At 41.7% G+C, this 27,640-nt stretch overlaps 1 protein-coding gene and 1 non-coding gene across 2 annotated transcripts; both read right to left on the reverse strand.

The window, feature by feature from the left end:
• Window positions 1–9,485: 9,485 nt before the first annotated feature.
• Window positions 9,486–27,096, reverse strand: LOC125921574 (40S ribosomal protein SA-like). The gene is given in 6 exon segments (XM_049629179.1): window positions 9,486–10,238; window positions 10,241–10,431; window positions 10,433–10,742; window positions 22,442–22,663; window positions 23,842–23,907; window positions 26,973–27,096. Coding segments are annotated over 6 exon segments (1,077 nt in total). The 3' UTR covers window positions 9,486–10,074.
• On the reverse strand, window positions 9,873–9,957 carry TRNAQ-UUG (transfer RNA glutamine (anticodon UUG)). Its single transcript has one exon. It is a non-coding gene; the product is annotated as a tRNA-Gln (tRNA).
• Window positions 27,097–27,640: the final 544 nt, after the last annotated feature.

A 27,640-nucleotide genomic window follows, 5' to 3' on the forward strand; every position in this document is an offset into this window, starting at 1 on the left:
TTATTTTTTCCATCCTGCTTATTTGAGTTTTATTTTACTCATCATTTTTAAGTTTCTCAAGGTGGAGTTTAGAATATTGATTTGAGAACTTTCATCTTTGCCAATAAAGCATTTAATGCTATAAATATTTCTCTAAGCAATGCTTTAATTGCATACACATATTATGATATGTTTCATTTTCATTTTTGTTCAGTTTTAGATATTTTCTAATTTTTGCTTTAGAAAAGTATTTTAAAGAACTCAAGGTGAGAATACTCATATTTACTTATATATTTGCTATCTCCTTGCTTTCTCTTCATTTCTGATGTCCCAAGTTTCCTTCTAGTAACATTTTTCTTCAGTCTGAAGGATTTTCTTTAGCAATTATTTTTGGGTAGGTCTGCTTGCTCTTAGTTTTCCTTCATTGAAAATGTCTTTCATCCAGATGGCCAACAGACACATGAAAAGATGTTCAACATCACTCATCATCAGGGAAATACAAATTAAAACCACACTGAGATACCACCTTATGCCAGTCAGAGTGGCTAAAATGAACACATCAGGAGACTATAGATGGTAAAGAGAATGTGGAGAAAAGGGAACCCTCTTGCACTGTTGGTGGGAATGCAAACTGGTGCAGCTGCTCTGGAAAACAGTGTGGAGGTTCCTCAAAAAATTAAAAATAGATCTACCCTATGACCCTGTAATCGCACTGCTAGGAATTTACCCAAGGGATACAGGAGTGCTGATGCATAGGGGCACTTGTACCCCAATGTTTATAGCAGCACTTTCAACAACAGCCAAATTATGGAAAGAGCCTAAATGTCCATCAACTGATGAATGGATAAAGAAGATGTGGCTTATATATACAATGGAATACTACTTGGCAATGAGAAAGAATGAAATCTGGCCATTTGCAGCAATGTGGATAGAACTGGAGGGTATTACGCTAAGTGAAATAAGTCAGGCAGAGAAAGACAGATACCATGTGTTTTCACTCCCATGTGGATCCTGAGAAACTTAACAGAAGACCATGGGGGAGAGGAAGGGGAAAAAACAGTTACAGAGAGGGAGGGAGGCAAACCATAAGAGACAAATACTGAGAAACAAACTGAGGGTTGATGGGGGGGTGGTGGGAGAGAGGTAAAAGTGGGTGATGGGCACTGAGAAGGGCACCTATTAGGATGAGCACTGGATGTTGTATGGAAACCAATTCAATAATAAATTATGTTTAATATAAAAAAAGTAAAAATAAATAAAAAAAAGAGAGAGAATGTCTTTATTTCATCTTCCTTCCTAAAGATTGTTTTATTGGATATAGAATTCTGGTTTCAGTGTTTTTTTCTAGCATTTTATGAATGTTGTTCCACTTCCTTCTGTCCTCCATAGTCTCTAGTAAGAATTCTATAGTTATTCAAATTATTGTTTGCCTTTAAATAATAAGTCCTTTTCCTCTGGGCACCCTCAAGTGTTTTTCTTTGTGGTTAGTTTATAAGTTTGCTAACAATGTGTCTGGGCACAGAATTCTTTGGGTTTGTCCTGTTGAGGTTTTCTGAACTCCTTGAGTCTGTAGATTTATGCCTTTGACAAAATTTGGGAATTTTTAGCCATCATTTCTTCAAATACTTTTTCTACACTCCACTTCTATCCTTCCCTGTGGGACTCTGATGACATCAATGCTAGATCATTTGTTATTATTTCACAGGTGTGTGAAACTCTATTCTTAAAAAAAAAAAAAAATCTGTCTCCTCTCTCATTCACTTTGGGTAAATTCTATTGATCTGTCTTCAAGCTCACTTATACTTTCCTCTGCCATCTCACTACTGATGTTGGGCCCATTTAGTTTTTGTTTTACAGTTTTGTGTTTTTTAATTCTAAAATTGCCCTTTGTTTCTTCTTTATATCTTTAATTTATTTGCTGAGACTTTTTAGCTTTTTATATTTAAGAGTGTTTGCCTTTACTTTTTGGAGTATTTTCATAATAGTTGCTTTCATTATCAGATAATGTGTGTCATCTTGGCATTGGCATATATTGATTATCTTTTACTACACAGGGTTGAGATTTTCCTAGTTCTTTATGTGTTGATTATTTTTGGATTGTATCTTGGACATTTTGAATATTATATTATGGGATTCTGGGTATTTGTTTTGTTTTAACAGACAACCAATCCAGTTGGGTTCAGGTACACGTTCTAACCAGCTTTCTGTGGCTTCAATATAATGTCTAATTGCAAAGATTTCTCAGTGCTATTCAGATCTGTCTTGCATGTGCACCACCCAGTGGATAGTTTGGGACCCTGGCAGTGGTTAATTCTGTAGATTAGTTCTTACAGTCTCTGGCATGCTGTTTAGGGTTAGATCCATGTGTGTATACTTGGAAATGAGTTCATAAGCAACTTTATAGGGCTTTTCCAATATCCTCCCTATGGTAATTTCTTCAGTACTTACTGGTTACCTGGAGTTATCCAGCAAGAATTTGGGTTATATTTATCCACTATGTTGCACACTTTTTGTAATTACAATGATGTTCAGGGCTAACCAGTATGATAACACAGAGAAGATAAAAAGTAATGGGGGTTTGTCTAACCCTCTGAGAATCACAGCTCCTCTAATCAGAGAGGAAGGTTCCCCTCCCTCAGCCTTTTAGAATCCTGCAGGCCAGTTGTCACTACAGTTGCTGCCACTGCCACTGCTGTTATGGGATTTCTTAGAGGGTGGGGTATGAAAGAATGAGGAAAAGATAAGGGGCAGGGGTTTCCCCCATTTGAGAATTAGGAGACTTCCATGCTTTGGGGGCCAGAAATAGATAGCTTCTCCTGGAGCTCTCTCTGTCTGTGCAGATGCCCACCTCCAAGTTTTGTGTTGCTTACAGTTCACCCTGATATATTGGAAGGAAAGGATAATAAACTCACCACCAGTTTGATGGTACTTCAAATTCTAGTCCTTTCCCCCAACCACCAGCTACTATTTAATTTTCAGAGTCCTTGAAAAAGCTGCTATATCCCATCTATCCAGGTTTTTATTCCCTGCATCCTGTGTGGACTATGTTTATTCCAGTGTACCCAGAATGGGAAGATTCTATCTTGTTTGAGCCACTGAATTATTGTTGGGTCCTTGGTAACGGTACTGAAACCCATCCAGACTTACTGGGTCATTTCCATCATTCCCTTGTTTTGCATTGCACCTACTCTGCAATCCTTTAATCTTGGATTAATCCTAAAATCCACCTTTTTGACCCCTACTCCTAGAATGATGAGCTGGGCTGAAGAAAATTCATTCAACCATGTGGGCTGGTGTCTTTCACTTGTTAAATATCTCTGCACAGCTCTCTTGCTCCTCAAAACTCTTACTGCCATACTCTCACTTTCTCAGCAGATGTCTTTACCTCCTACTACACAGAGAAAATGTCACTAGTAGGCAGTTTCTTACTGCTTACCTATAGCAGTGTTTTCCTCTTGTTTTAAATAGATATCGCTCCTTCCCTTCTCCTGTTGAAGGAGCTATTGCTTCCTGCGCTCTGGATCCTGTCTCCTTCTGTTTTCTTAACATTATCTACAAATTATTATCCTTCTTTCTTCCATCTTCCACTTAATCTTCTTCAAGGGCTCCTATACTTCAGCATATAACATGCAAAGTCTCTATTTTACCTCAAGTATCACAAACATCTCCTAATACTCTTCCTGTATTAGTCAGGGTAACCCAAAAGGTATTTTTTAAATGATATTTATATCTCTGAGGCTTAATACACACAATTTTTTTTTTTTTACTCATGTGAAGTTCAACATAAGTGTAATTGGCTGGGTGACTCTCCTGGGCACCCCTTTTCTGACTCAGGCATTCAGGTTCCTTCCATCTTGTGATAAAAACATTTTCAACATGAGGCCTTCAGGTTTTCTGTGGAAGTGAAAACTGTATAGGGTAGATTCACTTAACCCCCTTGGCTCAAAATGACCTACACACTTTAACTCACATTCTTTTAGCAAAAACTGGTCACATGGCTCCACTTGGAGAGAGCTGGGATAGGTCGACCCTGGTGAAGCAAAGGCTTCCCAGAATCCACTCAATACTGTAGAATCTTGAATCACTGAATCATAAATCTTCAGTGGCCAGCCACCTATTTCAGTTATACTTCTTACCTCCGGTCTTACCACATATCCATCTACGTAGAATCCATTGTGATCTTACCTAACACAGATATGATTGTGTCACTTCCCTGTTTAGCACTCATCAATTACTGCCCACTACCAAATAAATGAATCCAAACCCTTTGTCAGGGCATTCAAGACCATTTAGGATCTAGCCCTTCCAGCTTCATCTTTATGAGGTCTTGTCTTAGGCACCAGACCCATGAAACTGTTTCCAGTCCCCAGAAGCTGCATTATTGTTACTTGCCTCTGTACATTAGCACATGCTCTTCTGTCTGAAATATCCCTCTTTTCTGTGTCTAGTGGGAAAATGTCTACCTCTCTTTCAAAACTCAGTATAAGTATCTTCCTCTGTGGAGGCTACTTTCCTCCTTAGGAAAATTTTATCCTTAGGTAGAGTTGGTCCTTTAGTTTTTTTTGTGCTACCACTGACCTTTCATCAAACTTCCATAGTAATACCCATTACACTGAGTTGAAATTTTATTTTTACATATGTGTCTCTCCGTTTTTAAACTGTGGAGCTCCTTGAGAAAATTGGAGCCATGACTTGCTATCTTGCTATTTCTATTTCCTAATACAGTGTCTGCCACATGATGGATGCTTAATAAATGTTCATGTAATGAATAATTAAATGATGAATAAATGCAGTACAATTTCAGATATTTCTTACACTTCAATTTCAGTTTAATGTTCACCCTATATTTAAAAACTCTTAGGAAAATTATGAGCTTGTGCTATATTTACTGTCATCTTCTTCTAATGGAGAAGAATGGAAGACATTAAATTAAAGCCTTACAGAAATACACTAATATAAATTCTTGATTTGGTGGGGGAGGCTTCTCTATACTAAATCAACAAACTTAATGAAAGAATGAGCTGAAGCTATAGAGATGTTAAAGTGATGTTCTTCCCCTAGCCAGACTTATCAAAAAGAAAAGGGAGAGGACCCAAATAGATAAAATCATGAATGAAAGGGGAGAGATCACAACCAACACCAAAGAAATACGGTTATAAGAGAATACTTTGAAAAAATACATGCCAACAAACTGGACAATCTGAAAGAAATGGACAAATTATTGAGACTCACACACTACCAAAACTGAAACAGAAGAAACAGAAAATTTGAACAGGCCTCTAACCAGCAAAGAAACTGAATCAGTTATCAAAAATCTCCAAACAAACAAGAGTTCTGGACCAGATGGCTTCACAGGGGAATTCTACCATACAGTTAAAGAAGAATTAATGCCTATTCTTCTCAAAGTGTTCCAAAAAATAGAGATGGAAGGAAAGCTTCCAAACTCATTCTATGAAGCCAGCATTACCTTGATTCCAAAACCAGACAAAATCACACTAAAAAGGAGAACTAGAGGCCAATATCCCTGGTGAAACTGGATGCAAAATTCTCAACAAGATACTAGCAAACTGAATTCAACAGAACATTAAAAGAATTTCTCATCATGATCAAGTGGGATTTATTCTTGGGCTGCAGGTCTGGTTCAATATTTGCAAATCAATCGACATAATATACCACATTAATAAAAGAAAGGATAAGAACTACACGATCCTGTCAATAGATTCAGGAAAAGCATTTGACAAAATACAGCATCTTTCTTGATAAAAACCCTGAAGAAAGTAGGGGTAGAAAGAACATACCTCGGGGCGCCTGGGTGGCTCAGTCGGTTAAGCGGCCGACTTCGGCTCAGGTCATGATCTCACGGTCCGGTCCTTGAGTTCAAGCCCCGTGTCAGGCTCTGTGCTGACAGCTCAGAGCCTGGAGCCTGTTTCGGATTCTGTGTCTCCCTCTCTCTGACCCTCCCCCATTCATGCTCTGTCTCTCTCTGTCTCAAAAATAAATAAACGTTAAAAAAAAAATTAAAAAAAAAAGAAAGAACATACCTCAACATCATAAAGGCCATATATGAAAGGCCCACAGCTAATATCATTCTCAATGGGGAGAATCTGAGAGCTTTCCCCCTAAGGTCAGGAACATAACAAGGGTGTCCACTCTCACCACTATTATTCAACATAGCACTGGAAGTCTTAGTCTCAGCAATCAGACAACAAAAAGAAATAAAAGGCATACAAATTGACAAAGAAGAAGTCAAACTTTCACTCTTTGCAGATGACATAATACTCTGTATGGAAAACCCAAAAGACTCCACCAAAAAATTTCTAGAACTGATATGTGAATTCAGCAAAGTCACAGGATATAAAATCAACATACAGAAATCAGTTGCATTTCTATACACCAATAATGAAGCAGCAGAAAAAGAAATCAAGGAATTGATCCCATTAAGAATTTCACCAAAAACCACGAGATACCTAGGAATAAAGCTAACCAAAGAGGTAGAAGATGTCTATGCTGAAAACTATAGAAAGCTTATGAAAGAAATTGAAGAAGACCCCCCAAAAATGGGAAAATATTCTATGCTCCTGGATTGGAAGAACAAATATTGTTAAAATATTGATACTATGCAAAGCAATCTATACATTCAATGCAATCTCTATAAATATAACACCAGCATTCTTCACAGAGCTAGAACAAACAATTGTAAAATTCATATGGAACCAGAAAAGACCCTGAATAGCCAAAGTAATGTTGAAAAAGAAAATCAAAGCTGGAGGCATCACAATTCCAGACTTCAAGCTGTATTACAAAGCTGTAATCATCAAGACAGTACTGGTGCAAAAACAGACAGATAGATCAATGGAACAGATCAGAGAACCCAGAAATGGACCCCAGAATATATGGCCAACTAATCTTTGACAAAGCGGGGAAAGTATCCATTGGAAAAAAGACAGTCTCTTTAGCAAATGGTGCTGGGAGAACTGGACAGCAATGTGCAGAAGAATGAAACTGGACCACTCTCTTACACTATACACAAAAATAAATCCAAAATGGATGAAAGACCTAAATGTGAGACAAGAAACCATCAAAATCCTACAGGAGAAAACAGGCAGCAATCTCTTTGACCTTAGCCGCAGCAACTTCTTACTAGTTATGTCTGCAGAGGCAAGGGAAATAAAAGCAAAAATGAATTATTGGGACCTCATCAAGATAAAAGGCTTCTACACAGTGAAGGAAACAATCAACAAAACTAAAAGGCAACTGATGGAATGGGAGAAGATATTTGAAAATGACATATCAGATAAAGGGTTAGTATTCAAACTCTATAAAGAACTTATCAAATTCAATACCCCCCCAAAAAAATCCAGGGAAGAAATGGGCAGAAGACATGAATAGACACTTTTCCAAAGAAGACATCCAGGTGGCTAACAGAGACATGAAAAGAGGCTCAACATCACTCATCATCAGAGAAATACAAATCAAAAACACAATGAGATATGACCTCACATCTGTCAGAAGGGCTAAAATAAACAACTCAGGAAACCAGATGTTGGTGAGGCTGTGGAGAAAAGGAAACACGTTTGCACTGTTGGTGGGAATGCAAATTGGTATAGCCACTCTGGGGGAAAAAACAGTACAGAGTTTCCTCAAAAAGTTAAAAATAGAGCTACCCTATGACCCAGCAATTGCACTACTAGATGTTTTTCCAAAGGATACAAAAATGCTGATTTGTAGGGGCAAATGCACCCCAATGTTTATAGCAGCACTACTGACACTAGCCAAATTATGGAAAGAGCCCAATGTCCATCAACTGATGAATGGATAAAGATATGGTGTGTGTGTATGTGTGTGTGTGTGTGTGTGTGTGTGTGTATAATGTAATATTATTCGGTGATCAAAAAGAATGAAATCTTGCTATTTGTAACAACGTGGATGGAACTAGAGTATTATCATGCTAAGAGACATAGATCAGTCAGAGAAAGATAAATATCATATGCTTTCACTCACATGTGGAATTTAAGAAAAACGGCAGATCAACATAGGGTAAAGGAAAGAAAAATAAGGTAAAAACACAGAAGAAGGCAAACCGTAAGAGATTTTTAAATACAGAGAATAAACTGAGGGTTGCCGGAGGGGGGAGCAGATGGATTAAATGAGTGACGAGCATTAAGGAGGACACTTGCTGGAATGAGCATTGGGTGTTATAAGTAAGTGATGAATCGCTGGGTTCTACTCCTAAAACCAATAATACTACACTGTATGTTAACTAACTTTAATATAAATAAATAAGTAGGTAAGTGAGGTTCTTACTGATGCAAATATAATAGTTAAAGTTTCAACTCTGGAAAGTGAGAGAATACAGAGAACACTAATAGGGACTTGAGAGGGTTTGGGTGATTGGGATGAAAAGCTGGAGGAAACATTACTTCAGTCCATAATACAGTCATGAAAGGTGCAGAGGGGCAAGAATGCTTCCCTGAACTCTTCTGAAAAATGAGAAAATAACTACAGTTCATTTAGATTTTGAATTAACCATATTTCATTAATAATTCTGTGAGAATCATTGTTCATCTATTTCATATATACTATCTCTTAATTAACTAAACTGTTCAGTTAATCAGCTTATCATTCCATCTGACCAGTTTATGTAAGTAAAAATCACCCTATATTCAAAAGCAACAAACCATAAACCCAAATCCAAAAATCCCACAAATACCCTGATGCCTGTATTATTTATTCTGACCCATAATCAGTTACTATCATAATTTGGGTGGCCTCCAGCTTGATCTATTATAGAAGTTTGCCACCTAGGGTGGCTGGGGGCAGAGGGATCAGTGGGAAGCTGGAGTGAGGCAGGACTATTCTTTATCAAGTTGAGATAAGGATCAGAAAAACTGTCCCAGCTAGAGGGACTAATGCAGAGCAGGAAAAGATTCTGAGAAAGCTTCAGCCCTCATTTCTGACACCAGGATATGGACGCAACAGTGGGAAGCCTGCCTCTCCATGAATTTGGAGATTAGGGACATAAGGTCACCTTCTGAGTTGAACTAGTAAAATTCACAGACAATGGGGATATGATTAGTCATCTGTGGGAGTAAAACAAGACACTGTAAAATGCATGGACCTCACAAAGCTCCAATCAAGATAGGTGATTTGGTGCAATCAGAGGAAGCCAAGTCCAGGATGTGAAGGTCATTTAGCAGAGGATATTTAATCAATTGAATTGTACACTGCCTGGAGGAAGACTGGGTGAAAAGTGGATGGCGGTGTGGCCAGAAGGGGAAGTAATCAACTTGGGCTACAGAAAGTGAAAACCCAAGCACTGTGCAGAGGAGAGACCCTGCCCTTCGTGGCTGCTGGAGAAGTATGCTCTGCTGGGGGATTGAAGTGTCTCTTCTGATCTCTCTTCAGTACCCTTTGCACTCTTTGTTCAGCATTCATGTTCATTTTGTTCCTAGGATTGGCTGCCTTGGACAGTGGACATAAGACCTTCAGTCCCTGGGAAGAAATGTCTCCCACTGTAAATTTGTAAGTTGACTATTGAGTAAACTTATGGTTTTGCCTGATTCAAGTGACCTTGAATTCTGGAAACTTCTGAGATCCTGATGAGCATAAACAATAAAATTTGGAAGGTGGTCAAGGGGATACTACCTATGAGACCCCTTGATAGGCAGCCACAGCCTTCCCCTGGGAAGGGACTGACCTCATCTTCAGTCTTTTCTTGCTTTCAACAGACAGTGCCGCAATATCCACTGAGGTCAAGGATTCTTTTTTTTTTTTTAATTTTTTTTTTTAACATTTATTTATTTTTGAGACAGAGAGCATGAACAGGGGAGAGTCAGAGAAAGAGGGAGACACAGAATCTGAAACAAGCTCCAGGCTCTGAGCCGTCAGCACAGAGCCTGACGCGGGGCTCGAACCCAAGGACCACGAGATCATGACCTGAGCCAAAGTCAGACGCTCAACCGACTGAGCCACCCAGGCGCCCCAAAGGATTCTTAATCTGATGAGGCCAATGAGCTAATTGTTTTTTAAAGAAACTGTTCCTTTTCCATCAACCTTATTTCATTTTATTTGCCTTTGTGGAAGACCAGCTTAAGACTACTCAGTGGTTATTCTTACCCACTCAGTGGCCTGAGGAGTGGGAGCTGCAGACCAGTCTTCAGTGGTAGACTGAGTGCTCCAGTCTTCAGTAGGGAACCGCTGAATAGGGACAGAGGAAACTTGCATGCCCTCAGACCAGTCTGTGACTTCAAGTTGAATCACATAAACTCAGGAGCTGGAGTAGTCCATTCACCCTGAAATTCCTCTTCGGTCACAGCCTTTTTAGCAGCAGCCTGCTCTTCCTTTCCAATCTCTTCAGGGTCTCTGTATAAGTAGACATCAGGCATGACCTTCCATGGATGTTCATGGGAAATGGTGTCACACATGCACAGAACTCCCCAGGTCAGCATCAATTTTCAGACCCACTGAGTGAGCTCCCTTTTTATTGCAAGGGATGGCAATGTCCACATAGCACAGAGGACAGTCTCTGTTACACAGAACAATGGTAGGCAGGTTAACATAAGACACCTCTCTGAGAGGCTGGTGGTCAGTCCTTGGATTAGTAACCACGAGAAATCTCAGCTCCCAGAAGGCTGCCTGGATCTGGTTAGTGAAGGCTCTGGGAGTGAAGCAGCCAGCAATAGGAGTGGCTCCAGCAGCAAACTTCAGCACAGCTTGCTGGCCAGTATTCCTGGATGATATGACACTGACATGAGCCAGGTTTTCTTTTTTTTAAATGTTTGTTTATTTTTGAGACACAGAGTGCGAGTGGGGGAGGGGCAGAGAGAGAGAGGGAGACAAAGAATCTGAAGCAAGATCCAGGCTCTAAGCTATCAGCACAGAGACTGACACGGGGCTCGAACTCACAAACCGTGAGTTCATGAACTGAGCTGAAGTCAGACGCTTAACCGACTGAGCCACCCAGGCACCCCTGAGCCAGGTTTTCAACGGCAACAATGGCTCAAGCTGCCAAGAGAAGCGTCTCCCAAGTTCTCTTCAGATTCATGATGTAGATACCATCACTTTTCCTTTTGTAGATGTACTGTTCCATTTGGAATACCAACACAAGGTTGGTACCACCTAACTGGGTTCCTGCTGCAAGGAATTTGAGGGCATCCTACTCCTTCATTTGCAGGACGTCAAGGGCTCCAGACACTGTGAAAGTTTCCTTTTAAGTTACAATGGGAACATAAAACAACGCCATTATAGACCCCTCCCTGGGTAGCGCAGAAAGCCAATGACCTAATTTTAAATGAATGTTTTGTTAAGTCCCATTTACTACTATGAAAAGAAATTCACAGATAATAAACCACCTATATACATATTTTTAATATAACATCCTAACTATAAAAATAAAGAAAAATACTGTTAGAAGAGGAATACTTTGTAATAAAATTTTAATATGTATTAGAGTATATTAATGCTTGGGGATGACTAACTAGAAGATAGAATAAAGTAGTCCATTGCTTTGAGATCACAGTGAATGTGGCAGAGACAAATGTAGACAGAGACAGGTGTGTTGGCAACTCAAATACCAAGAACGATGTCACTGTCAGTGAGATACTTTTCTGAAATTATGACTATTGCTGGTAAAGTTCTGAACCAAACACAGTACAGTCTTCTCTTTCTTTAAAAATGCTTAGAGGGCATGTATGGAAAATTCCATGTATATTAAAACTATGCAAAAGTAACTTGTATTTCCAAGTAAAATGGGACTGAATTCCACATCCAGACAATTATAAACAGATTTTTGCAGACAAATGTCCAGTGTGACTTTTGAAGGTTATACGGGACACACAACATTTCTTGGTTAAGGTGCCTGTGCTGCACACAATTGCACAATAGCATCCTTGGTTCCCTCTCACGAAATGCCACTAGTGCCCCTCCCAATAATTGTGGCAATCAAAAATGCCCCCTTGAGTTTCCAATACATCCCTCAGGGGTGGTTCCACTCCTGTTGAGAAACACTGAATTAAATCAACAGGACTCAATATGAGGGTCCAATTAGACAAATGTGCCCTGTCCCATGGCATAATCATTCCATGACCTGGCATCAGAAAACCCCAGCTTGTGGGAAGAAGGGACAAGGATGGATGGAATCTAGTTCTAGAAGGAGAAGAAAGTAAGTAAGAAGTAATCGGGAAAGAAGTAAGAACTTAGGAGAGGAAACCAGGGTAATAGCTCACCTCTGGGATTTGGGCCAACATACAGGGAAGGGCCAACATAGAACTTTGGCTGTGGGGCCACCCATGTACCCAGGTTAGTTCTGGGTAGTAGTTATCCCAGACCTGGCTTAAAGGGAAGAATTTGTGGTCAACATGGGAGCCCGGATGTAGTCACTTGATTCCTAGCACTTGGGTCTGGGTATGTGACTTATTTCCAAACCCCTTGTGCACAGCACCAGCCAGAAATGATTCAGCATTAGGCCTGGGCTTAAGTCTTCTCAAATCATAGCAGCTGAGAAGATGAGAAGATAGCAAAGGAAGGAAAGACCAACAGCCACAGTTTATCGATGCCACACATGTGATTGGAGAGGGGATATCTACACATTTGATTTTCTTACATTAAGAGTGTTTTTTGCCCTCACTTAAACACAAACTAATCAACTCTTTCTTCAAACAAAAATGCATGTTCAAGAGAACAGATTTGGGCATTCACAAACCATTTCACCCACCCCCACATCATTTATTTATTGGCTTCCTGTGGGTAGACATAAAACAGCTGCTTGGAACTCAGATTTGGAGTCCATTTCCAAAAGTGGGGTCATGAAGGCGTGGCCATAAATCAAGGCAATTGTTACACTGAATACCACAATTTATAAGGATAAATACATAATTTTTCCTGGAGCCTGGGCTAAGGCCAGCCCTACAACCCATGCTTTGTGACTCAGGAGCCAAATAACACTCACGTACACCCAATATTCCCTGAAGACCATCTCAACAGGATGATGCTTCATCTCCTGTGACCCTTCCCAAAGTCCCATCCATGACAATTATCTAATCTCTGCTCAGAAATCAAATTATCCAATGCTTTTACTCTATTGGCTTGAGCAGGCTTCTTTGTGCATACAGTTCCTGGAAAATACAAAAAGATGCTCTTATTTCCATCACCACCCTTTCAAAGTTCTTATTACTTCATCTGTCCCACATTCATTAGAGTGGATGGTCATGAGAACAAGCTTGGCTTTATAGTGCTGGATAGAATGTATTAGCAAAATCGAGTCTTAAAAGACACAAAGAGAAATAAAAGCATTCTGTGCATGAGAAAAGATTTTCCATTTTAGCCTGTAAAAAGAGGGAAGGGACTAAAGAGATTATCTGCTATTACAAAATAATCAAGGAGATAGCTGACAATATTTTTGCCTCTTCCAGAAACTTTGATTCAATCATGCTTAAGATATCACTGAACTATACACCCAGGGTTCCAACTCATTTTGCTGAGCTCTCACTTGCTGTCTGACATATTCTTCCCTCCACTCTTCTCCACTGTTCCTGATCCGAGGTCTCCTATCTCCCTGTAAACACTATCCTCTAAGCCTATCTCAGCCCCTGGCTTTTGATCACGTACCTGGGTAGATTTCAGGTCTGTTTACATTTTGGTTGTTCCCTCCATGCCACCAACCAAGGATTTATCCCCTTTTAGCTTAAGATCTGAGAAGCCAATGGAAGTAACTGCACAAGGTTCTCTACGAAAAGGAAGGGCATCTGTACCTATGTACTAATATATTTCTCTGTGCTTTTTTAAAATGTGAAGGTGTCCTTAGGATTTCCTTCCTGTGTACAGTGTCTCAATTTAATGCCCTAAATTGAGATCCACTTCCCTGCTCAGAAACTTTTGGGTTTTTTTTATGTTTATTTATTTGTTTTGAGAGAGAGAGAGAGAGAGAGAGAGAGAATCCTAAGCAGGCTCTGTGCTGACAGTGGGGCTTGATTGTATGAATTGAACTGTGAGGTCATGACCTGAGCCAAAATTAAGAGTCAGACACTTAACCAGCTGAGCCACCCAGGCGCCAGCCTGCTCAGAAACTTTTCATGTTTCTCCTTTTGACCACAAAGTCAAGTCCAAGTTTGTAACGTAGTATTCCAGATCCTCTATGATCTGCCACCAACACACCTTTCCAAGAAATCAACCCTTCTAGCCACAGTGAGAGAAGCAGTGGCCAAATATGTAGCCTTTGGGCTCAAATTCCAGCTCAGTCACTTGTAAGCACTGTCCTCAGGTAAATTACTTAAGCCTCTCTATGCCTCAGTGTCTTTGACTATAAAAATGCGATAATAATAGTACTAATTTGAACTGCATGAGAATCAGAAGAATTAATGTTAGCTGAGACAATGCAACAGCTGAGAACAGTGTCTGATACATGATAAGCATCATCTACTATTGCAATTATCTTTACTTACTACCCTCAACACACTTGCATTTTCCTATTTTTGTATCTTTTCTCAGTTACCAATTTCTGTAACGCTCTTTCAAACCTTCTCTCCACTCCTTTGAATTCTACCCATCCTTCAAAGCCCTGATGAGGTTTTTCCTTTTCTACAAGCTTCCCTGAACTGTTCAGTTCACAGTGTTTTTTCCTGTGTACCAATACACAGATTTTCTATTCCAGTAATTTTGCAAATGGTTACTTGTTGCTTCATGGCACTTCTTGTATCGCTACCTTGCGATATTAGCTTAAAATGAAATATCACCTGGTCTCCCCCAGTTAGCTTTTGAGTCCTTTGAAGGCAGGGACTCGGGCATGTCTTTGTGTAGAGCTCAGCACCTGTACATTGCCTTTCCAATAATACCTCAATAAATATCTGTTTATTTGACCTAATCTGATCCACAGGTTGAACGCAAGTTTGCTGGATGCTTTCGGAAGTGTGAACTGGATGCAGTGTAGGAGATGTGGAACCTTAGTTATTCACTTGTAGAGCATTTATGGGATGTCTGTGCAACATGTTCTACTTCCACCTTGTACCTGACAAGGTATCAGCCCCTTTGCTCCAGGAGGAGGCACCAAGACTGGTGGGTGGAGATCCACTAGGATGAAATCAGGTACTGGGTTTGGCCAGAGGGGGCAGGCTTGGTGGCCAGAAGGGCTTTTAGAACAAAAATTTCGGTTCTCTCTCTCCCTACAGGATGCAGGGAGGCAAGGACACAGTCCCAGGGCTGGCTGCAACATAAGAAGGTCTCCTAAAGAGCAGTAGTTTCCACAAAGCAGTTTTGCAAATTCAGACCTTCCTTCCTTGGTTGCTCAGAGTTGCCCCTGGGTGGAAACCTTTGCCATCTAAGAGGGCCAGGGTGGGTAAGATAGGAGAAGGGCTAGTGTGGTATTGGGTCAAGACTTCTGGGTTCTAGTGCAGATTCTTTCACTAACTTCCTGGTTGGCTTGGACACTGATGCCATTGCCATTTTCTTAAGTCCCCTCATGTGTCAACGAGGTTGTTGGATGAATGTGTAATAAGCTCTAGGGTCCTGGTTCTCTGTAATATTGTATCACCCTAGAATTGTTCTCATAGTAGAGCCATTGTTATCTACAAGGTAAGAAACAGAGACCTCCTTTGTCTGAAATTCAGATTCTTCTGACCAGTGAAACTCAACTGAGTCAGTCCCTAGGGTACGGGATGGTCTCATTTATTGGGAGTGGCCCCACTTGCTTACAACAGTCTTGGAATCCTTTTCCTTCTCCACCAAACGTGGGAAAGTAAGGACTTGCGATACAGGGTAACGAAGAGGTGGCAGGGTAACAACGGGGCAAAGGTCTTAAACTGGGGCCATCTCTGTTTAACTAGTCAATTGTCCTTGCCTTTGGATTATCACTGAGTGTTTCCTCCCTGTAGCTCTGGTGAGAAAACTGGAGTCACAGTTGCTGATGAGTTCTAGGGAGATGAAGCAAGATGGCCCTGAGGTTTGGTGCCAAGTGAACACTGTGGTCAGAGAATGTCACTGGCCTTGGGCTCCGCCTTACTGAGGCATCCCCCAGGCACATCTACCCCTCCCACTGCCAGAAGGCACTCTCTCCTTCTGGTCACCCAGATGTCCTCAGCAGTGTTCCTTGGATGCTCTTGCTGCTCCTGCTTCACTACCACCCCTCCCTCTCAATTTAAGCTCATTACAGCCCCTCCCATGGGCCCACCTCTATTCCCCAGCTAAGGCAGCCAGTCTGCCTTCTTTACTTACATCAGGATCCTGGGGTGTGAGATCACTGAGGTTGTTACCTCTTCATGCTTGTGAGCTCATCTTGTGCCTGGAAAATTATGTCGAGGAGGAAGATATTACTGCTGCCACCATGGGAAACTGCTGTATTCTAGGATTTGGGAAATAGTGTGGCTGGCAGATGACTGTCTTGGACAGAACATGTACAAGGATACCAGTTCTTGTAGGACATGTGGTCAAATGTGGAAATGGACATCTGTCCCACTTACTTAGTTTGCTTTCTTTACTTTGCCTTACCTCTTCCTGGCAATGCAACAGCTTTGGCTAGGTGCTTGGCTCTGTGACAGTTATGAGAGCGAATGGGAAGGAAGAGAAAACACACAGCCTGAACCTCCAAGGAGCTTGCAGTCTGGTCAGGGAAGCAAGGCATGCACACATTCGCAAGAATTCATAAGGGTGGCTGAAAGTATGGGAATTTTACCTGGAGTCTATGTTGAGTTTCAGCATCTAAAAATTCCAAGTTTATCTTTCTGGAGAGAAGGTCCAGAATTCTCTGATTTCAAAGGCACACTGGACTGCTCACAAGGATGAGTAAATGAGCTCAAGTTAGAAGACCTGGGCTGGAGTTCTGGCTTTCCACTTGCTATCTGTGTGATAGCACATTGTCTGACTGCCCTGATCCTCAGTTTCTTAATCTCTAAAATGGGGGTAATAATTTGTGTCCTACCTCTCTCATAGCATAATTGTGAGGATCAAATAAGACAAGTGTGTGAAAGTGCTTTTGAAACCATAAAGCACCATACAGGTAAAAGGTGTCATAGCCAAGACCAGAGGACAGCCTCTCCAGGGCCATGCTCTGGAACTGCAGGGGAGCCAGACAGCCAGTGCCCAGCACAGCTCTCTGACTCTGTGAGCCCTGGGGCCTTGTCTACTGAAGGCAGGGCCTCTTGCTCCCTCAGCTGCATGGAAAATACTATCTGGCTAAACCTGGATTTTTTTTTAAACCTCTTCACTCTCTTCTTCCCTAGTCCCCATTTCCATTCCTTACCACCCAGCCAACCTCTATGAAAATGGTTTCCAAGTGGAATCTGGGTTTCAAGTTACATCACCACCAAATAATTCATGCCTTTCTGGAAGAGACCCAGAGATAAGTTGGGAACAACTTGTGTGGAAAATGAGAGGCCTGGTAGCCAATCCAAATATTGCGGACAGAATTTTTGTGAGCAAAGGCTTTCTAAAAAAACATTTGCCAAGATGGCTCACATCCCTGTAAGCAAAGATCAAGGTACAAGTTCATGAAACAAATGACACAGAGGCGGCTTAATGAAGGGTCTCTGGCATGTTGGTGAGAGGTGGGCCAGTGGGGACCGTGGGCCTTTCATCTGTCCATTTCTCTCTAGCTGCTGCTAAAGGCCTCTAATGCCATAAGAGTTCTTTTCTTTCCCAGTCTAGAAGAGAACCTGGGGAGCTAGCTCATCCAGGACATGCCTCTGTGTCTACCCTGGATGTTACCTGCAGCATTGTGGAACACAAAGGCTCTGTTCTTTCCATAAATACCTCTGGAGGAGAGTCACAGCCATGGTGACAGCCATCCTCTGTGACCCATTTTAGTGTTTAACGGTTGTCAGATCTTGAAAAGTGGGCCTCACAATGACCTTAAGATGCCATCTTAGCAGTTTTTGTTTATTTCCTGTTTCCTCTGGCTTCTACTGATTAGAGGAGGGGAATAGCCACTTCTCAAGTTTTCCACTTAAAAGTATGCCTTTAAATACTTGATCATAGTGGGCCCCCTTAACCTACATTTATCTAGACCTAATAATTTAAAAAACATTTTATGTGCTCACTAACTGGATTATAAACTTCTCCAACTGTTCTGTAATCTCTGCTACCTGACCTCCAGCTCCCCCTCCAAGAACTCCCCCGCAGTGCTCCCCTCCCCTTATTAGGCACCCACCTCTCTTCCCTTCCTAAGAACCTTTTCATCTTCAGTTCACCAACATTTGAACAGCTGTACAAGCACAAAATGTTTAATTTGGGAACAGAGTCTGTGGGAAGGAATGCTTTGTTAATTTCCAAAGTAACGCAAAGCCTAATTTAGAAACTCATATAGCAATTCTTTGGTTCTGGAAGTCACAGAGATTATAGATTGCACTGCAGAGGCAACCTGCCTGATGATGTTAGCACTTTGCAGTGCTGGGTTTTTCTGCAGCAGTTTCATTTTTATTCCCATCAGAGAGACAGTGGGTCACTCCACTAGAAGCATTTGCTCCCTGATGACAGGGCCCATGTCTTGTTCAGACTCTCTGTATGGCCAGGGCCTAGAAAGGCCAAGAAAGTGGTAAATATCTTTAAATTGCATTGCCTGTCTGTCCCCCTACTCCCTACTTTAGTCTTAAACTTGGTTCCAAACAGGTTCTGGAACTAGGAAGCGATGATGGTTACCAAGAATTGAGCAGGGCAGAGATAACTGATCTGATCGTAGCACCACTACCATCCTTGAATCCAGGAGGCTTAAAGAAAGTTAAGATAACAAGAGTTAAGGTACTGGAAGTTAAGGTACTGAAGAGTATCATGTCCTACCAGATCTAATATTAGAATCCACCTCTCAGGGACACATATGACTGGATCTTAAAAATAATGAGAACCTGGATAGAACAGAATAGATTTGGAGGTAGAGACTATAGCGTGTAGAAATGAGGATACATCACTGCCACTGCCATAGTCACAGTACTTAGGGCTGGAACTGAAATAGCTCCTGCTGAGCATCACTGCCCAGGAGCTATCTGTATGCTGTGCATGCTCAGGGTCCTCTTTTGGCCTCTCTGGGCTCCAGGCAAAGCTGCCTTCCATCAAATGCTCGGGGTGCTTGACTGTCCCAGGATGCTCTGGAACCTTAAAACATACACTCAGTTGCATTTCTTGAATCTCCAGTGCTCAAAAGCCCAGAAAAAAGAATTCAATCTTTTGGTTGTTACCCCACAGACTCAGATATACAGATTGTGTGATAAACTAAAGGTCCCTGAGGGTCAATCTGGAAAGAAATACAATGAGGAAGATCCCTGAGAGAAAGTCACCATGAATGAAGATACTGCGACAGAGTGGACCAGATCCAGTCCAGCACCTGAATATTAGATAACAAGAGGTTCCATGTAGAGTGCAAAGCTGAGTCTCTCTATTTCTCCCCTGGAGCCCCTCAACCCCTGATCCCACAAGAGTTTCATGTTCTGGAAATGAGGGGCTGGGTCTTATTTAAGAAACACTGTGTCACCAGAGGTTCAGCTATTCAGGTGTGGGCATCTTCTCTAAAAGACCTGGAAAACCTTGTCCTGTTGGTCAGGGAGGGAGACAACTACTGGAGGTCAGTAGTTGGGGGAGGTGGGCAACAGCTTAGCAGTAACCAATGGCAGTGGAGAGACTGCAGGGTGGCAAGGGCAGCAGGCCTGAAGGACAGAGACTAGAGAATAGACATGAAAGACGTGACTGCACAGCTAAGTAATGGCAGAATTAACCACTTTTGTGGCACAGCGTACATTTTAATCAAAGCATTAGTTTTTGCAAGATCTCAAAATCTTTCAAAGCTCAGTTCTTGGGTGGGTTCATCTCCATTTATTTTTCATTTATGTGACTAGCAGACCTAGGATGATACAGAGAAATAACAAGAAAGAAGCACAGACAGAAACACAGATTCAGAGAAAACAAGAATTATAAAAAAAAGTACAAAGGGTTACTGAGAGAGTTTGAGAAAAAGGATTAGAGGTCGAACAGAACACAGAGGAAACAATTTGGGGGACAGAGGCAGGCAGACAGACTTATGAAATCGGTGTTCTGCGAGATGCTAGCTGAGTCCCCTACAATGATGATCAGGCCATCCTGGACTGAGCCGGCCTGGATTAAGAATCCAAGAGAAACCACAAAGGTTCATTGTTTTGTTTGTGCGGAGTTTTGGCTCCAGGCAACCTCCGCGCCGGCGTTCTGACACACTGCCTGAGCTCCCCCTGCTGGCCGCTCTGCAGAATTTCACCATCTGGGTCCAAGCGGAATCGGATTACGTAAGTCTTCTGGAGCTTTGCACATCCATGTTTTTCCTTTCCTTTTTTAAAATTAAAAAATTTTTTATTTCCCTAGTTCCTGATTTCTCCGAAGCCTGCTCTTTAATGCTGGGTTTTAAATGCCCTGACAGATTGCCATGGCCCTAAATGCCCAGTGAAGGCGGTCCTGAGAGACCCACCCTAATGAGGGTACAGGCAGGAGGCTGGCTGAGCAAACATATTTAATGAACACGTGCCACATACAAAGTGCTGTGGAAAGGCCTGAAGGGAGCTCACTTGGCCTTTAGTCTTTTTGCCTGAAAAATGACTGCTAGAATTAAACGGGTCTTATGGGGTTGGGGTGAGGGTGCTTCAACCAGACCAGCCTTCCACAATAAGTCCTGAGAAGAGCCTACTGGGGCAGCAGCGATGGTGCCCGTCCTTCCTTTTTTTCCCTTCTCCTTTTCTTTACGAGGAAGAGGAATTGCAATGGCAAAACCTCTGGGGTGGGAAGGAGAAAAATACAAGTCTCCCCAAATGCCAAGCCGATTTGACTGCTAAGAATAGCTTTTATCTCTGGGAGGAAAGGCAGAAGACCTGGTTCTCTCTTCCCTCCAACTTAAGGTTGATTTTAAAGGGGCAGCATCCAGCATGGGAACACAGTAAGCCCTGTCGTTTCTAAAATGATTGAGTTCCAAGTCACAAAGCCTAGAGAGGGGGGATGTAGGAGGAGAGAACTTGCATCCAGAGGACTAGGGAAGGAGGTAAAGGTGGAGGCAAGAGGAAGATGGAAAGGAAGAGATCGAACAGGACACAGGAATCTCTGTTACACACTGAGCCCTGGTTTCTGTGGTTCCAAGGAGACTGACAAGGACAGTGAGACTTTTGGGGGGTGGCCTTGGGATGAGCAGTGGAACCAGTGGGGGCTCTAGGCAGTGGAGTCCCCACTATGGCTGTACTTTCGGGAAGGGGGACAGATTTCCAGAACTCTGGCTAGAATGTATGCTCATCATAACGAATCATTGTGAGTCCCCTCCTTCCCAGCTACTCAGATGTTAGAAACACAAACTGTGTCTCTAAAAATTAAGTTTTCTTTCATGAAAGTGCTGCATTTCTCTCAGGGAAGAAAGTTAAAATGTTCCTAAAACATGAGTTCAGAGGCATAGAGTTATTCTCAAGGACTCTGGATAAAAACATCGAAAGGATTCCTTCTCCTTTGTTACCTAAAAACTAAACAGATTTTTACTGCATTGCAGAAAGCAGTAATGGTCCTCAGGGAAGCAGTCACTTCTTTAGTCCCCTGTTCTGCCCTTGTAAAACCACCTTCCCTCCTCTACTTTATTTTCTTTCCTCCTGTCACCACTTCAGCCTTTTGCTTACATTGTCTCCTGGTCTCCTTAGGCTCTGGCTTCCTTCCCCACTTATCTTTCATGTCCCTCCTGGATCTGCTTCCCTGGCCAGATTGCCCACTTGGTTGCCATGTCTGCATGGGATCCCCAAATGTCTGATGCCCTGCAGCTTTCCAACAGGGCAAGTGGGATATCCCACAAAACTTGAGGAGAATCAGTCCCTGGGTCTTTCTTTACTCAAGGCAGTCTACAAACCACCTCTGGAAAACTACTAGGCAAGATGATAGCCCACAACTCATATTATGTTCTATCTCAAGTAGCCTTTGCCCACTTCTACCATGGAAGAGTATATTAGTGACTCATGAGTCAATAGGAACAGAAGGGTCTTGGCAGGCACTGCATAAATACAAATAATGGTTATTTATCACAAATGAAAGTGGCTCATAAGTAACTGAAACTTACTTTTGAATAAAAGGGAAAAATCTACAAACATCAAAAAGTAAAAAAATAAAAGAGGAATACCCTGCAGAAGATGCCATTTCTCTGTATTGCTATAAGCTGAGTAAATGGTAGCAATTTCCTAAATGCTCCTGGAGAAGAAATGATTTTGGAAGAAATCTGCTCAGCAGCTCCATGTTGCAGGTCAGGGCCGGCTATGACCAGCAGAGGGCAGACTTCAGTTATAAACAGAAACCTGCAGAGCAGTTGGTGGGGAAAGGGCAATTTAGGATTCCAAGGTTGTACCTTGCTTATTCCAGGCCATGCATAACGCTGAGATCATAGTCCAAGATTATGGACAAGAGACTAGATTTCAAGGAATCAGTTATAAGCAGGGAATGACATGACTATAAATGTTCCTTTGTTTATAAGATTAAAGCCTGGTCAGAAGAGGCTGGTTCTGTGTACCCTCTCTGGGTGCTACAAGCTGCTGTTTAATGTGAATCACTGCAGTGACTGGTCCCCGTCCTGGGCCTGCCACAGTTACTCGAAGCTGCATGTTGTGTAGAGTGGAGATGTTTGGGCTTTGTAACTGATTTGGAAAAGCAAAGACTGTGTCCAGGATTTGGTGAAGAAGTTCCTGCTTTGATCGTTCCCTTTTGTTTGATGAATATAGAGAAACTGTATTCCCTGGGAAACAGATAGGAATGAAGACCATTAGAAATGGTTCCTTAAGATTTTAGCCAGCCTATCAGTTCCACTTCTAGATAGATACCCAAGAGAAGTGAAAACATATGTCCACACAAAAACCGGTACATGAAAGTTCATAACAGCATTATTCCTCATAGCCAAAAAATGGAAACAACCCAAGTGTCCACTAACTGACAAACAGATAAATAAAATGCAGTCTGTCTGTACAACTGAATATTATTTAGTCAAAAAGGGATGAAGTACTAATCCATGTTACAACATGGATTAACCTTGAAACCTTCATCCTGATTGAGAGAAGCCAGTCACAGAGGACCACATATTGTATGATTTCATTTTTATGAAATGTCCAGAATAGGCAAAGTCACAGAAATAGAAAATAGATTAGTGGTTGTCAAGGGGAAGGGGTGGGGGGAGAGACGGGAAGTGACTGTTAATGACTATGGGATTTCTTTTGGGGGTGATGAAGATGTTCTGAAATTAGATAGTGGTGATGTATAACTCTGAAAATACACTAAAAAGCACTGAACTGTACACTACAAAACTGTCATAAAAAAAAAAAAAGATTTTGACCAGGGCAGATGTTCTACAGGGAAAATCAGAGCAGTAAATAAGGAGAAAATAAAGAGAATATTTGACTTCTGAGAGACCCAGACCTACCACCAAGCAAAGATATATATATGTGTATATATATATATATATATATACACACACACACATATATATATATATATATATATATATTATACATACAGTAGTTCAGTGCAGGCAGGAAATAGAGGTAACCAAACCCGGTATAGAAAGCAAGGAGAATTATCCACAAAGCTGAACTGACCCTGTATCTTCTCCAGCTGACTGATTTGTAAAGGGTTGTCACCTTTCTGATTGTGCAGGCATGGTAACATGGGTGCTATTTCACTCAAGGCAAGAGGGTTGCATTTGTGTTGATGTCATGGTGCACCCCTGTGTGGAGCGAAATAAGGGAGAATTACACTCCTCAGGCTACGATAACAGGACAGACTTTCTAAGACCTCAGGAGCTGATGAGGAAGGAAGGTGATAATAATTAAGTCACCAGCTCAGCTCGCTGGGGGCCTCGTGGTCACACTTGAGTTCCAGGTATATAATCAGTAATGCCCACAAGAGTCTAGAAGCGCATACTTTGTTCTTTCTGTAGCTCCCGCAGCACCTTGCAGAGGCTAAGCCCATGAGAGCCCTTGGTCAATACTTGCAAAAAGTGGAGGGAGGAAGAAATAGATGAGCACACAACTGAAAAGGCCTAGTGAAGTACCCTGGGATGACTGAAGCCATGCCAGGTATAGCCTTGGTCAACACACCAGAGAGGAAGTGGCCCTAAGTGAGAAAGACAAGAAGACATGACTTTGATCGTTCACTCTCTCAGAACCACTCACCCACAGATCACTGGGCCTGCCTTGCTGAGTCCTGAAGCATTAATCAGAGCAAGATCCCAGGCACACCTGAGTGTGCCCTTGTACTACAACATGCTTGACAAGTCTTTAATTTCTTACCTTCATCCAGTTCCTGGACATAAATTGCAATGTGTTACCATCCTTGTGTACTAGCATCCTTGTATCAGGATTTGCTTCATTTCTAAGATGTACTGTGAAGAAACTCTATGAAAGTTGCCTTTTAAAATTTGTGTTTACTGATTAGAAAAAAAAAAAACAACCAGCACCGTTTTGTTCTGTAATTGCTTAAGGTGACTGAGGAGAGCAATGATACTGGAGTATGATAAAATATTTTCCAGTTCTGTGTTTTTCTTCAAGTGTGGTCCTCTGGGTGAATGTTATACATTTTAGGGAACCTGGGACTATGGCTAACTATGTCTTAAAAAAAATCTGCTTAATTATAGATTCAGCCAAGAGATGGAACTCAGTAACTAATTAGGTAGCTAGAGCTTCAAACAGGCATAGAAACCAGAGCTCATAACACTTCCAATTATATAGGAAAGAAGGGGTTAAGAACAACTGGCCAAATAACAGTTGTTTTTAATAAATTGTATAAGTTTGGTGGTAGTAAGAAGTAGATTTGGAGTTGAGCAGATCTGGATTTAAAGCTTGGCCTTTTCCTTCAGTTTCCTTTAGTGATGTGCACCAATCACCTATGCACCAGGCACTGTGTTTGGTATTGATGACAGAAGCACGAACAAGAAAGTCTCTCTCCTGGGGCGCCTGGGTGGCTCAGTCGGTTGGGTGTCTGACTTCGGCTCAGGTCATGATCTCACAGCTTGTGAGTTCCAGCCCTGTGTCAGGCTCTGTGCTAACAACTCAGAGCCTGGAGCCTGCTTCTGACTCTGTGTCTCCCTCTCTCTCTGCCCTTCCTCTGCTCATGCTCTCTCTCAAGAATAAACAAACATTAAAAAAAATTAAAAAAAGAAAGAAAGAAAGAAAGAAAGAAAGTCTCTCTCCTGAGGGGGCTTACAGTCCCAAAAGCTACATAAAATACTTGTTATCTTAAAGGAGATGCTAAGCCTCTCTGCATCTAGATCTGTCAAATGGGGAGAAATGATATCTAATTTAAAAGTTATAGTAAGCATTAAACTGAATAACAAACAAAATGTGTGGGACGTTGTATTTTAAAAAATGTTGCTTTTCTTCCCCTTATAAAAACTTGGTATCATTTTATCATTTGCTACCACATAGCTACTATTTTAATTGAACATTCCTAGTTTAAAATGAGACCACATGGCTCAAGGCCTTGAATGGAATCCCCAAAGCCAAGTCCATTAGGAAACACTTAGAGGACTTCAGGGTAATAGGTGTGACATAAATGTCTAGGATGGTTGCTGATCAAAATCCAATCCTCTGATGCATGAAAGGAGAGCCCTTTGCTCTTCTCTGCATCTGCTTCCCTCCTCCTTCTTTCCTTTCAACCTACAGCATCTCCATGTTGCTGCTTCTCTCTCCTCTACTACAGTAATTGTGCTCCCAGACCCTCTGACTCAGAGACAGAGGCCTCTGTTGTGAACACGCACAATGCTGGCTGACCAGCACACTGGACAGTTCTGTGTCAGGGTTCTGTTGAATATTGACTTTTAATGACTCTAATGATTTCATCATTTTGTAGATTTTTGAAAAAAGATTGAGGGCTAGAGAGGTTGTGACTTGCTCAAGGTCTCACAATGGGAAGTAGAGTCAGGAATCTGAAATGCCTCATGCTCCGCTGTATAAGAGCTTTGGTTTGGCCATCTCCATCTACCATGCATTTTAGATTCCTTTCTTACTATGCCAGTGTATTAAAAATAATTTTTTAAAGATACTAAGCTGTTGTAGCTCTAGGTTGTTTTTTCTAGAAGGCACAAACTGGCTAGATTTACCCTGGTATAAGAGGCCATTAGTTTAGCAAATCTACTTGGATTTTGTGACTGCCATGCTGAAAGTCCTAAAAATAAATGTAATAAAAGCTGCACTTGGGTCCAGCAGTCAAGAAGATAGAACTGGATTCTTTCCAAAGCCAGTATTTACACTTGGATGCCTCTGTCTTTCTCATTTACTTTAACAAGCTATTTCATGAGGTAACTTTATCTTTAAAGATACTTTTCATTTTTTTTTTTTTTTATAAGGGGAGGTAGTTTTTAGGAGAGAGAAAGGAATTTAAACTCAAGAGGTTTGGGCTCTAGTCCCAGTTCTGCTGGGTGACCTTATACTAATCGCTTCCCCTCTTTGAGCCAAAACTCACTTGTACAATGTATGGGGTGGACTAGCCTAGAGGTTTTCACACCATGGTCGGTGGGGCTTAATGATTTGCAGATTATATTCTGGGCCACAGGGGCAGATCTAAAGTGAAGGCTGGGAGTGGGAGAGGCTGGGGCTCCAGAACCACACTGTCCTCTCCTCTTCCCTCCCCTACTCAGAGCAGCATTCCTTTTGTTTGCCTTCCAGGGGGAGAGTCTGCATACGATTTTACTTGAAAGAAAGGTTCTACTGTTTCTTTAGCATTTAAAAATCATCAGCACAGCTCAATGATCAGAAGGAATCTTTCATGTTCTAACATTCTCTAGTTTCTAAGTTCAAAGATTGGCTCCTGATTTTTCTTTTTAGAGGTTTCTTTGCTGTTATGGACATACTCACCAATCACCCCTTAATTATAAACACTCTCTCTGCTGACCCCAGCTGACTGCTAACTATGTATTATGCGGGCTATAAAGATCCTGGAAATCAGCTTGTCTGGTAATCCTCCCCTAATAGCGTTGCGACCGGCAGGGAGGAACATTTGCAGCAGTGTTAATTTGCTGACCAGGGATTTTATTTATTATTATTATTTTAACTTGCAGGCATTTGCTCCAACCACTTTGGAAAAGACAGTTCCAGAATCATCCTCAGCCCTGGCTGGCACAGCAGTGCCCTCATTTGTATGCTGCCGCTTTGTCTCTCGAAGGGCATTCTGCAACGCCATTCCTCACCGCTCCCCACCGCGCTCAACAGCTATGCAGATGGGGTTTCAATCCTCTTCTGAACATTTCATTTTTCCGGCTGTATGTCTTGCCGTGTGCTCACTAAGTCACCTCTAAACTCCAGCAATCTTTGACTGCTGTGGGTGCCGAGCCAGACTGTGCAGCCCAGCCCTTCCTGGAGCACCCCAGCCCTTTCGGGTACGGATTTATTTCATACATGATGTGGATGCTTTGCCCAGAGTGGAGCAAGAGCAGTTTTCCTTTACAAAGAACTGATTCAGATTTTCATCTAAAATCCACTAGTGCTAAAAGGAGATAAAGCTTTACTTGCTTTGTCTAGTAGGAAATCAGCATTTTCTACTCACTGCAGGTCAGTAAGGTTCAAGAACTCTGCCAGATGAGTAAAATCAGGATATAGGATGGGGAGAGTGAACTGTGACTCAGGGCCTCTTATGTATCACACTGAGCATTCTTTACCTCATTTAATCCTTACAGTAACCCTCTTAGGTAGGTATTCCCATCCGCATTCGTTATCGGAAGAAACTG

The sequence above is a fragment of the Panthera uncia genome, chromosome C2 (assembly GCF_023721935.1).
Source record: "Panthera uncia isolate 11264 chromosome C2, Puncia_PCG_1.0, whole genome shotgun sequence".
Lineage (NCBI taxonomy): Eukaryota > Metazoa > Chordata > Mammalia > Carnivora > Felidae > Panthera > Panthera uncia.